Source organism: Dendrobium catenatum, unplaced genomic scaffold, assembly GCF_001605985.2.
Source record: "Dendrobium catenatum unplaced genomic scaffold, ASM160598v2 fragScaff_scaffold_390, whole genome shotgun sequence".
NCBI classification, from domain to species: Eukaryota; Viridiplantae; Streptophyta; class Magnoliopsida; order Asparagales; family Orchidaceae; genus Dendrobium; species Dendrobium catenatum.
The window spans coordinates 4,162,928-4,176,061 of NW_021318852.1; the positions used below are offsets into that span (position 1 = coordinate 4,162,928).

A 13,134-nucleotide genomic window follows, 5' to 3' on the forward strand; every position below is an offset into this window, starting at 1 on the left:
TCAAGAAAGACACACTCGTTCAACTGTAAATCTAGAGGAGCAACTCCTAAAACAGACTCCAATAAAACTATTTTCGTGATTTGCATGTGAGGTGACCTTACAAGGTTGTTTTGAGAGTATTTTAATTTAGTTGTTTGGTTATTTTGTGTGCCTTCTTATCAATTTTCTAAGTTTTGTTTCCTATTTAGTTTCCAATATTTGTGTATGTTTATGTTATATTGAAAGGGAGCGTTGTCAATTGCATTCCTAGTGTTCTCCTACTTGTTTTAGAACCTAGATTGCATAAAAAATAGACCCTTGATTCAGATCTGCTATTACATGGTTTGGCTTCTTGTAACTAGCCTATGATCGCTTGGGGTTTTTGTGAGTTGATTTGTCCTATTTGATTGTTTGTATTGCATCAGAGTGAGAGCCCTCAATTGGCCTCTAAAATAATTTTATTCATTAATGTTCAATTATAAATACTAGTCCTCAATCTTTATTTATAGAAATATGATTACAAATATATGCTAAATAATTTAAATTCAAACCTAATTCTATCTTAAATCAAATCTAATCTTAACAAAATATTTAAATTGAAATCTTGTATTATCCAGAAGGATAATTCAACCTAATAAAATAAATTTAATAAAAAAAATAGAAATTCATCCAAAAATAAAGTCCGAAGAGGCTCAAAAATTTATTTTTTTTCAAAATTTTTTGGTATCCTGATCTGTACTTTTTGACTGGCTTATGAAAAATCGGTCTTTTTGGAAATGTACTATATGAATAATGAACTAAGATATGTGTTGGCAATGAACAATTCAATCACATATTGCAACCCATAACTTAATATAGAAGGGGAAGAATGAATAAAAAACAGAATTGAAGTCTAAAACTTGATTCATGGCATTGATTCTTAGAAAATGTCTAGACTCTCACTGGAATATGAAGAGTACTTCACACCCATTGAAATTTTCATTAAGAAAAAGCTAAAGGTCTTAAGAGAGTTTTTGATCCCTTACGTATAGTATGATGTGAAAAGACAGAATAGTGAAATAGTGACTAGAAAACCCATAATAATTGCATGAGGCTTGGTGCATGCGATTGAATAATTTATATGGTTTTATTTTGTCAAATTTACCGTACAATCGATGCATCTTAAGGTCACGGAGTCAAACATAGCATATGATGGCGAATTAAATATTTAGGATTTGAAGTGTAAGTTACAAGATTTATCATCGTGCCTTACAATGATCCTGCATGGTGTAGAATTCATGGATGTGCCGTATGTTCGGTCAACCCCGGATATCAAATATAAACTAATATATTCTCTAGTATGCTGTATGCTATCAGTGAAACATATTGGATGGGAGTTGGGACATTCTTTTAATTATAGTTTGCTTACCTAAACCTCAATTGCATACTAAGACGTAGTATTAAATCTAGTTAATTTAAATATATCTCAAAACAGGATAAATCAATACAAGATATTGAGGTTGTGTCCGACTGCAACTGTAGTTTTGGGCTCCATATCATTATCCAAATTGACAGTGCAATTTGAATGTATATATGAACATATAACTTTTGTTTTTATTGAAGTATGTGTTTTGTACCTGTGTGATGCACTGCATATGGTAAGACTCACACCCTTGATCTTTTTTTAGCACAACTCTGGGCTCACATTTTTATTGCTGTTTTCATCCAGTCTCAGTCATCACAGACCTTTCCAAAGAAGACTATGATGATGCTGAAAGAGATAAGGTATCACATTCATAATTTATATATTTATTTATCTTTGTAATTTTTCTGATATCATAAATTCCTTTGGTAAGAAGTCCTATTGGATTATGGGCCTATTTGAATATATATATTTTTTCTAATGAAGGGATTTTGTTGGCATACTTAATGGATTGTCACAAGAGTTCAATATTCAGAATTTTCTGCGTCTTTATGTAGAATCATTGATTGATTGCAGGTGGTTTACTGATTTTCTGTAGTTTTTAAAATTCTCTCACAGTTTATAAAAAATGAATTTTCAAGGACTTTTTGCAGCTTGTCTGATGATTGCTATAATCATTTGCTTGTTAATGTGTTGGAAACACTTCCTGTCAATCATTTTGTGGAAAATATTGTGCATAAGATCCTTGGACAGTGTATGAAATTCTTACATTCTGACATGTCAAATTCAAGTGCAGCAGGTAATGCTTGTTCGTTTTCTCCATGGTTTGTACTTCTATGATTCATATCCTATGTTTGCTTGCTGAAAAGCAGGATCATTTGACCTTTATTGTGTTTAAATACCATGCTTAGGTATCCGGGCTAAGCAAATTTTGGCTGTGATAAACAATCAATATCCATCTGAGCTGCAGGGAGCTGTTCGGAAATTTCTCAAGGTCTGTGTTTCACCTGTGTTTATTGATAAAAATATTTAACGAAATGTGATAAGTTTTAGCAACCATAATTTGCCATTCAGAGCTCAAAATTGAAGTTAGGGGAGGAGGATTCTACTTTTGTAGTTTTCTGTCAGATGCTTGATGGAAACTCAGACCTGCCAATGAAATTGTCCGATTCAAAAGTTTGGTTTTCTCTGGAACATCCTAAGGTAGCTTATTTTGTTTTCCAGTCCCATCTCTCCCTAACCTGCATAGTTACATCTTTTTTGCCCACTTCTAATTTCTTTTATAGTCATGATTTCCTCGCTTTTAGACTATTCATCATTCACAGTTTATTTATAATGGTTTTTTCTTACTTCTTGAATTTTAAGTGTGCTTAATGACAATTACATGCAGGCTTCTATTCGCCGTGCTGCTCTTTTAGATTTAGCTTCATCTGGTAACTTGGAATCTATTGTTGAGCATCCATGGGTATGTAGTGATCTTATTTTTTGCAAGAGTTAGCTTTTGCACTTCTGTTATTAGTTTATTAACCAAATTGTTTTATGATATCCTTATGGGAATCTTTTCAACATGTAAATTTGATTATTAATTTTGTGCAGAAACTTGTCAATGTAAAAGATGCTATACTATGTCGGCTTTTGGATGATGATCTTACCGTTGTCCAAGCAGCGTTATCTATTAGTGAGCTATCCAAAATTGTTAATCCACGTTCTCTTCTCAGGGCATATCACAACGTATTTTTTAGGTGCATCGATTTAATTAAAAAAAGTAAGTGTTGTTGGTTTTATATGTTCTTAGAGTTATTGATTCGAAATTCTATTTTGATTTATCACTTTTGGTTTATTTTGATTAACTCATGATTATGATGCTTTCTTGAGACTTGAGAACTTGTATGATTAAACCTTCTATTGTGATAATCTGTGCCATTTGTTGGATTTTGCTATATGGATAGCCGTTTTCAATACTAAGTATGTTTTTAATGATAAGAGAGGGGGGTTGAAATCATAGTTGTTAACGGTAAATAATGCACCATGGTACAACTCCTTGAAGCCATAGCACACAGCATGGTACAGGGCATGTCATACTACACTAAAAAAATATGAAAAATCACATAAAAATGAAGAATGTTCTAATAGCATAAGGCTAAAATATAGATAATTCATAATAATAAAAAAAATATAAATAAAAAAAATGTTCAAAGCAAATGAAACTCATAAATATTCAATTAATTAACAAGTTCTAAAAGGAACATGTAGGATGTTGTTCATAAAAAAAAATCCAATTTTAAAATTCGTAAAAACAAAGTAAATTAGGGATCTAGTTCTGAAACCTTCTCTTCTTCCTCATCATCACAAAAGAAATGGACTTCTTCATCACCATGTTCATTCCCTACTGGATGATTTTCCTTATCTACTTCATAATTCTCATCAACTAGAGTTTGAGGTCTTGGCAAACTAGGCTCACATTTTTTCTCTTGGAAAAACTTTGAATGTCGTTGTTCTTTTTTGTTTATGACAATAGCCCTAGCCAGATCCCTAAGTAAAAAATTCTTCAACAAACACCACCTCCTTACCCTCAATAGCCCCATGATCCAAAGTATAAAAAATTCACTATCAAAATTTCTCGATGACTCATATGGCACACTGTTTTGATGACACACACCATTACATCACTGTGTGCTTCACAACACTAGTTGTGCAGGGGTGCTTTTGGTTGCGCTGTGCACCATTGTGTGTGCCATAGTGCACTGTTGATAACCGAGTAAAATTATGAGCAACTGCCATTTTATGTTCCATGGCCTCTCATTTTCTATTTTCCCCTTCAACTTGTAAAACATGGTATCTTCATTAAACGTTTGTTTAGTATTATGGGTTTCCATTGAATCCCAATGGTGATCGTTTAAATAAAGGAGGCTCACTTCCGTAAAAAAATATTTTTTGACTCCTTTTCTCTTCTTAATTATCAATGTCTACATTTTTACTAAAATATCTCCTTAAGTAACTTAATATTACTTGACATGGGAAACATTTTTTATTATGAGGCTTTCTCATCGGCTAATAATGTAAGCATGTTGTTCTTAGAAAATAGATTGTGGGCTAGGGTGCTATGGCTAGATTTGCTTCATTATGGAGGTGGAAGATTTTCAAACTAATGAGAAAGTTCTTGTTCTAAAGTAAGGGAGGTAACATTGTACATCAATTCTGCTTCTGGCAGTTTGTTTAAACTTATTTCCCTTGGTATGCTTTTTATGTGCATCTTGAAATAACACACAATTTTTTGATGAGGACATCGACAGACGCTACCTCTCTATTTAATTTCGATCGTAACTCCTAGTAGTTTCACATCATTTTTATGATATCATCAGACGCTAGTGCGTTTCACATAAGATCTCTTTTACCGATAACAAATTGTTTCTATCCAATTAACTTGAAGAATCTCAAGATATTTTGGTCATATGGTTATGACCCTGAATTACAAATTTGAACTTTTATACAGCAGAAAAATGCAGGCAATAGTTGGAGTTTACTTGATGTCAAATTTAAGGTAAGTTCAAACCTCCTATTCTCTAATGGGATTTCTAAAGTCAAAGATACTTTTGAATAAATATTCTTATAAAACCTAGTATTAATTTGAATAATGTTACAATTTCAATAATGTCTCATTTGAAAGGTTCCCAAGCAAATGTGGTATAAATACTTTTTTTCACCCTCTCATACCAAGCAAGCTAATCTTTCTTGATTTTTCCTCTAAGAAGAAGGCTTTCTACCACCCTAACACAAATAAAATATATGAATAAGGTCCAAACAATGCTTTAGTTCTCCATTACTTAGAGTGCAAGTTCTAATAGGTTCCATCCATTTGAAGTGGTAGTAAATCCTTTGTAATTTTTCCTATAAAAAGGCTTTCTACCACTCTAAATCAAATAGATTATATGAATAAGGTCCAAACAATGCTTTAGTTCTCCATTACTTAGATTGCAAGTTCTAATAGGTTCCGTCCATTTGAAGTGGTAGTCAAGCCTTTGTAATTTTCTATTTCTTAGGTAAACCATTATGTTCATTGTTATTCATTATAGCTTTTTCTTATTGATTACGTGAATCCTCATTCTCCATGTATTCCCAGTTAGTATGGTTTGATGTGTTAAATATCTTTTGAATAATTTTTTCTCTTATTTCCATGTTTTCTATGGTCTATACCTTTTTCTTTATAAGACTATCTTATTTGTTGCACCTTCTACCCTCCTTTTTTCATCCTATACGGTCTATACCTTTTTCTTTATAAACTTATATATTAATTTTATATACTAACTTATTTGGTGCACCTTGTACCTCCATTTATAATGCTTAAACCGAATTTACATTTGTTTTTTACTATATTATCTTTGATTAGTGCCACTTTTATAGTTCCTCATAGAGTTGTTTCCTAATCTATCCATTCATAGTTTTCTCCAAATTTATCTTAACATCTTTATTCTTGCCACACTAAACTTGGATGGAAAATGGTTTCATTGTAATCCACCATTTATACCCAGATAATATAATGCGCTTTGATTGCAATTTTATAAATTTACCTTTAAGCCCTTATGATATTTTCTTAATCTTTTGATACACCTAACCGCTTCTCCATTTAACCACCCCCCAACATATACTCTCAAAATTATATTCTTATTTATAATCTATTTTTTCTTTAAATATATTGGAGATACTTTCTCTATGCAATATCAACTTTGGCTCTTAATTATCAATTTCTTAAGCACGAAAATTATGTATATATACTCAAAATTTTTCTTTTTTCATACTTATCCTAAGCTACTCTTTTTCTAAACACGTCGTTCAGTGCTCTAAAACTCTTTACTATTTTAATAGAGTTCTCTTGGATTAAATCTCTCTTGGATTAAATCTATATTATAATGATTCGTTAAATTGAACTTGCTTTGTAAGCATCTCCCTAATCGATACTAAAAGTTGCATTTTTAATGTTGGAAACTCTTTACTTGTTCTATGATTTATTCTAATGTTAGTTAATACTCTGCCATATGTTTCTTAATTTACTTCAATGTACTTTTGGTGGAAGTCTATTTCCCTAGATCTTATGCCTTTAAGTTTATAAAAATGCTTGGTCAATTCTTTTTGTGCTGTATACTTTTCCATTAGTTTTCTTAGCGTACGAGTCTCCTCCATGGTGTATCCTCCTAGTATAATTTGAAATTGATTCTCCAAAAAAAAAAAAATATATATATATATATATATATATATATATGATTCTCAAGTTAATATTCTTTTATCATTTCTCCTAACTTCATTGTTTTACAATTAAGTTTGATTCCCTATAATCTTTATAATCTTGGATATCTTTGTTCTTAAATTATCCTCCTAATATAATTTGAAATTGGTTCTCCAATATCGATATGATTCTTAAGTTAATGTTCTTTTATCATTTCTCCTAATTGTATTTCAATTAAGTTTTATTCCCTAGAATCTTTATAATCTTGAACATCTTTGTTCTTAAATGCTAGTAACAAATGCTTCATTTCGAACCAATTGGCATCTCTATTCCCTTTTAAGGCTCGAATGAAAAGATTTTTTAATTACTATAAATATCTTTTGTAACTGTCCAATTCCTTGGAATTATCTTATATGTGCCGAAAATTTAGATTTATGCATGTTCTTTTGGTCTAACTCAGTTTTTTTTTTTTGGATCAATTTGAATGAGTATATAAATCTAGTGGGGACTGGAATGATTTTTAAATCACATGAAAGAATAAGTTATTTATTGGAAAGGAAAAGAGCTTATAAGGAATCATGTATGTTTTTTCAATTTGTAGGATGTTACATTGAAAGGAAATATAGATTTTGTTTTACTCTATAGGCTTAGTTGTAGGTTAGTTGCATCTAGATTGCTCTATTTGTTGTTTTTTTAGTTTCCCTATCTCTTTGTTATTGATTATTGGTTCTCTCTTTCTCCTTAATTTTGTTTTGGTGTGGCAAAAAAATTAACTATTACCAAGCTTAATAGTGATACTCTCTTTAATTTTTCACGTTGTTACTCTCTTTCAATATCAAACATTTCCTTATTTAAGTTTCATTATTTAGTTATGTATTATATTTTAAAAGTTACTTAAAACCCTCATTTAATAATTTATGAAATTAGAATTAAAAATTTTCCTTCAAATATCTAACGTTAACTAGATCTTATTATCTTCTCTTCTAATAATTCCAAAGATGACCTCTAACTAACTAGTTCGACCCATGCTCCCAAACAAACAAAAAGCTCGGACGGCTCCCATTACCCCACTCACACATGATCTCACAACTGAACCACTCATGTACAAACCCCTCCCCAATCCATTCGCCTCCCTCATTTGCACGAAGGAACTCCATAATTCCCTGGCTCTTTCTCTCCCAATCGAATTGCCTTTGATCTTTAGTTAGGCATAGAGTCAAAGTCGACCGAATGGCCCCCGCTCTCTTTGGTTTGTGCCATTCCGCATCTAGGACCCATGCCAGATCTCCGACAACCCGATTAACCCTCCGGCGGCCCGATACTACATGTCTCCTTCACCCGCGGAACCTCCACACCCGACAAACCTCCAGATATGCCTGTGTCGGATCGTGGTACCCACGTGAACTGCAGGCTGTGCATTCGGCCTCCCTCACTTGCTTGACCAGTCTTGAGTCACGTGAATACCCTCCGTTTCGACGTGTCGCTTTCGTGAAACCAGTTAACTGCTTGCGGGCAATCCACCTTCACTCGAGCAAATCACAAAGCCGCACTGTCTGCTCCCTATGTGCATGATTTTGCTTGAATTCTTAGGTGAGTGAAGGAATTAAGTATATATGTATAAATATGTCGAATAAAGATACATATATGCTAAATAGGCATTCCAATTTCAAATTGAAGACCGAAGATCAATACTAGGGTTGATTTGTCCTCTGAAGCACTTGACCGTCGATATTTAATCCGACCGAGTGGATCAAAGGAGCAAGTGCCCTCCCCTAACCTCCCCTTGAGGAGTTTTGACTAATTAACTACTCGATTTAATTAATGAATTAATTAATTTAAAATTAAATCTTCTAATTAATTTAATAATTGATTAACCATTTAAAACAAACTTAATTAAATAACTAATTTTAAAAATAACTAATTAAATTTCAATTAATTGAGCCAACTGAGTAATATAAAAATGAAATTTAAACTTGATAAATTAAATTAAAACGTAGAAATTGAAACCCCTTTCATTTAATTAATAACCTAATTAACTAATTAATTTTAAAACAAAATTTAAAATTAATTAATTTTAATAATAATTGAAATAAAAAATTCAATTAATTAAATTGATTGAGTAATTTAAAAGTATATTTAAAATTAAAAAAATTCAATTACAAAGTTGAGCAGTTAATTTTAAATTAAAAATAAATTAAAATTTTAAATTTAAATTTAAATTAAAATTAAAATTTTAAATTAAAATTTAAACTTTAAATTAATTAAATCTAAACTTTGATAAATTAATTAAATTTAAACTAAAATTCCATTTAATTAAATAATACAAGAACAAAAAATCAATGTTTGCATTAAACAAACCTAAATGCAACGCACACAACTAAAATACGAAACATAAAGCAAAACTCTAAACACTAAACTCTAAGTTCCAACCTTGCTGCAAATTCCATCTCCTAGTAAACTCCCTTTTATCTAAATCTCAAATACCTGCAAACAAGTGAACAAAAGTCAATGTTGGGTACTAAAATAAAACTAGTACTGAAAAGGGAAAGTTAGTGTTGAAACAAAACTAGTACTGAAAAAAGGAACAAAATTGATGCTAAAACAAAACTAGTACTGCAAGCAAACAAGTACCAAAACAAAACAAGCAAGAAGAGCTAGTACTGAGTCAAACACTACTGCTAAATGCAAAATTATAGTGTACAGTTCTAGAAGCCAAGTGCTAAGTAAATATGCTATTGCTATAAACAAAACACTATTACGGGTGTCGAAACGATGAAGAGTACGAAACTAAGTGTCCACTGCTAAATCCCCACTAAGCCAAAACCCAGGCTACTTCTAACTGTAGAACTCGTAAGACCTATCCAAATCCAAACTGAGATACTTCCAAGTGAAATAGTAAGACCCGCTTTTAACCTAAAACCTAGGCCACTTTCACGAAAAGTTGTAAGACCTATCCAAACATATGGGAAACTTTCAAACGAAACCGTAAGCATCATACCTAAATACATACATATGGGCAACTTCTAAATGAAGTGGTAAGCCCCGACCTAAACCAAAAACCTTCGAATAACTTCCAAGTAGAGTCGTAAGCCTCAATCCAAACCAAATCACCATAATACTAAAAACTATATCTATCAATTTCAGTTTACTCGAGATCCTTGAAATGAGTCAACCCATGATTGTTAATCAGATTCCTTGGACACTATGATCAATGATTGTTAGTGTTGGTAGACTGAAACCTATGGTATTCCCGGGATGATGGAACTATGAGATCTTAATCGGGTCTACCTCCACCTCCCTCAACCAAGATTAAAACACTTGCACATCTTAAAAAAAAAATTCATTCTTAATCGAGAGTTCTCTTCTATGTGATAGGGGATGAGTAATTAACTATGGGGACTTGCCCTCATACGAAGTAGGAACCAAGAACTAGATGAACTTCAATGTAATTATCGAGGGAAATCTGATTAATTTAAGATCCAATCTTCCCATTATTTAAAATTATGCAATATGAGGCTTTCCTTGAGCCCCGCTTCAGCTCAATTCTAGTGAAAACACGCCTTGAGGCTTACACCTCGAGCTTTTTTTATGAGGCTTGTGCCTCAACTTGGTTGAGGCTTGCCTCGCCTTACTGGCGTGAGGTGTACGCCTCACCTGATTTATATATATTTTTTATTAAAACTTACCTAAATCCTAAATTAAAGCTCCGAACAAATCATTCCTTCATGCTTCCCTAAGCAGCAACAACTTCCTCTCATTCACCTCGACCTCCCGCTCACCGCCTTTGTTGTAGCCATTGCTGGGAATCACTTGAAAGCCACACAACACTACCACCAACTTCTCTAAAAAAATTGGAGTATTATTCTCATTTTTATGTTAATGATAAATATTTATGAAAGAGAATGTTGATTGAAATAAATGAAGAAAAAAAAAATAGATTGAGTGGCATTACATTCCACAAGATGAGGCAGGAGAGATATCAATTTGTTATGACGACGACTCAAATAAAGAGCCCCTCAGTGATGACAACACATGATTTATGAGTTGTTGCCAATCATGCCAAATTTTTTTAAGAATTGAATGTGGATGAGTAGGGAACTAAGAAAAAAAGAATTTAGAGTTGAGCTTGATGTTATATGATACTTTTATGTAATTTTTATATTTCATGTTGTTTTGCTCATGTAATATTTAGATTTCAATTCTATATCATGTTGTTTTGCTCTTGTGCAATTTTTTGTTTCATATGTATGCCAATTTATTATTTCATAGTTCAATAGAAAGTTAAAATGTCATTTTTAACATATTATTTGTGTATTATATAAAGAATCACTTTTAATTTTTATTTTCACTTTACGCATTTTTTGGATTTTGAGGTGTGAGCCTCAACGCCTCAAAATGTTTTGAGGCTCATGGATCGCCTTACAAAAGAAAAACATCTCAATACCCAATTATGCAATTAACCTTGAATCTACCTCAAGCAAGAATGGAACCTTTATCCCAGAAAGTGGGGTTTGTGCTAAGTACCATTCCTTTCCCTGAGCGAACATCCTATTAAATGATAGTTTTTAGATATCTTTCTTGTTTCAGGTCTTTAATAATTTATATGCCTCCAATTCCACTTAGATTATTATATAAATCATGAAAACACTATAGTTCTTGCTTTGCTTGATTTCTTCTTGCAAGACTTTAGCTCGATTATATTATCATCGTAGGACTAACAAAATTCTAATTTTTTTTAATAACATTAGCTATACGCTTCCTCCAACGTAGTTTATTCTTGTAAGTTATATTTTGGAACTCTTCTTAAACTTCTATCAAATCATTTTTATGCAACCCAACCATCTTAGACAACCTGAAGTTTGTTTCAGTTGTATTATTCCTATTTTTCTTTCTAAACAATCTATCTTTAGAGATTAATAATTCTCACATTTCAACTTTCACCCTTTTTGCCATATGTTAATTATTATTTTTATTGTTTTTTATTCTTCTTGATATAACTTCAGGACTTCTATGTGTTTGTACAATTACATTTCTTCTTGGAGCCTCTTTACCAACTTCGCCAAAAATATCTTTCTTGCCTTAAAATGAAGAAAAAAATTTATTTATGATTTGTAACTCTACATTTGAAACTAAATTATTGCTCTTATCATTACTTGAAGTACAATCTCACTTTTGCAAGATCTAATTTTGTAACTAAATCAAGCATATTTTCTCCGATCAAGTTGCTATCTCCTATTAAATGCCCATCATGAATTTTCTCATATACCATCATGCTAGAACTTACATGTAGGTGTCAACAATAAGCATCCCACGTTCCTCAAGTATATATTGTACTTGTTCATCATTCTCTTACAAAAATGTCTTTTTCAAATTGACTTCTAATTCAACTTGAGGAGCTAAGCACCCAACTAGTTTATAATGCTGTCACTGACAGTCAAGCTAGTATCAATCATTCTACTACTTTATTCAGCTCAACAATTTTATCATTCAATCCCACAACCCTCTCTTCTCAACAATTCACTCACCACTCCTGTTATTTAGGGTCTCCGCATATAGTAGCTTGCAGCTTTTCCCAATTTGTTTGGATTTCTCCTTTCCAATTACTTTTGCGCAAATATATATTAGTATTTATTTAAAATCATTTTGTCTACTGAATCTTTGTTCTTGCCATGGCATGTCTCCATAATCCATGCATTTATCTTAGACCTACTCAATATTCGCACTATTCCCCATTATTACGCTGGTCATAAGCTCTATATGAATTTCTAATTGCTTTAGTTCTCTATTGCTTCGATTAGAAACTTCACATGAAATTCTATCTGTTTGACATGGTGAAGCCTTGATATTGATGAGAATGCCATGAACTTTTACCTTCTCTTCAGTAGGACAAGGACCGACGAGGTAGGTTGTGATTTGTAAACACTACTAACAGTTCCATCAGTCGTGATAGACATTCAAAGTTCTGCTGTTTGGCTTATGTACACTTGATAGTTTTCAGGATTTTACAATTTTTTTTAAGGTATAATATTGTTTGCCTGCCATATGGTATGGCCTAAATTTTAATAGATCAAGAGATGCTACCGTGCTAGAGTAGGGATGCTGTGATAAGACAGAGTTTGGTATGTGGGTAGAAGTTTTGAAGGTTTTTTTGGAGAGAGGTTCATTTAAATCTGGTTGGATTTTAGCTTAGTTCGGGAAATGAACTTGTACCAAAAGGATTATGGAGGAAGGATGAGAAAGTGATGGATCTTTTCAGATGTTCAAGAAGGGATAACCCAAATGCAGTTAGCTGTGCTACACGATAAAAAGAAATGCCGAACAGTAGCTGCTGCTAAAAAAATTCCTTTTAATTAGTTTGGTGACAGTTTTAGGATAGAACTCGTCGTGCCCTTCAAAATTTTTGACTAATATTGTCATTTTAATGCCACTTTACATATCACCGTTGTTAATAATTGTTTTGCAGTAGATTTGTCAATCTTTCATTGTTGTAAAGAGTTCTTACGCTGTGGTACAAGTGCACAACATGATCTAG

The 13,134-nt window shown here is 32.2% G+C and overlaps 1 protein-coding gene across 3 annotated transcripts in view; it reads left to right on the forward strand.

The window, feature by feature from the left end:
* LOC110107782 (uncharacterized protein At3g06530) overlaps positions 1 to 13,134 on the forward strand; it is an 88,976-nt gene that overhangs the window by 22,180 nt on the left and 53,662 nt on the right. For all 3 annotated transcript variants that reach the window (XM_020838159.2, XM_020838160.2, XM_020838161.2), the window contains exons 8-14: positions 1,688 to 1,743; positions 1,868 to 1,957; positions 2,035 to 2,180; positions 2,293 to 2,375; positions 2,456 to 2,584; positions 2,772 to 2,846; positions 2,978 to 3,146. In XM_020838159.2, the coding sequence (XP_020693818.1) occupies positions 1,688 to 1,743; positions 1,868 to 1,957; positions 2,035 to 2,180; positions 2,293 to 2,375; positions 2,456 to 2,584; positions 2,772 to 2,846; positions 2,978 to 3,146 (748 nt within the window). The remainder of the gene's footprint in view (positions 1 to 1,687; positions 1,744 to 1,867; positions 1,958 to 2,034; positions 2,181 to 2,292; positions 2,376 to 2,455; positions 2,585 to 2,771; positions 2,847 to 2,977; positions 3,147 to 13,134) is intronic.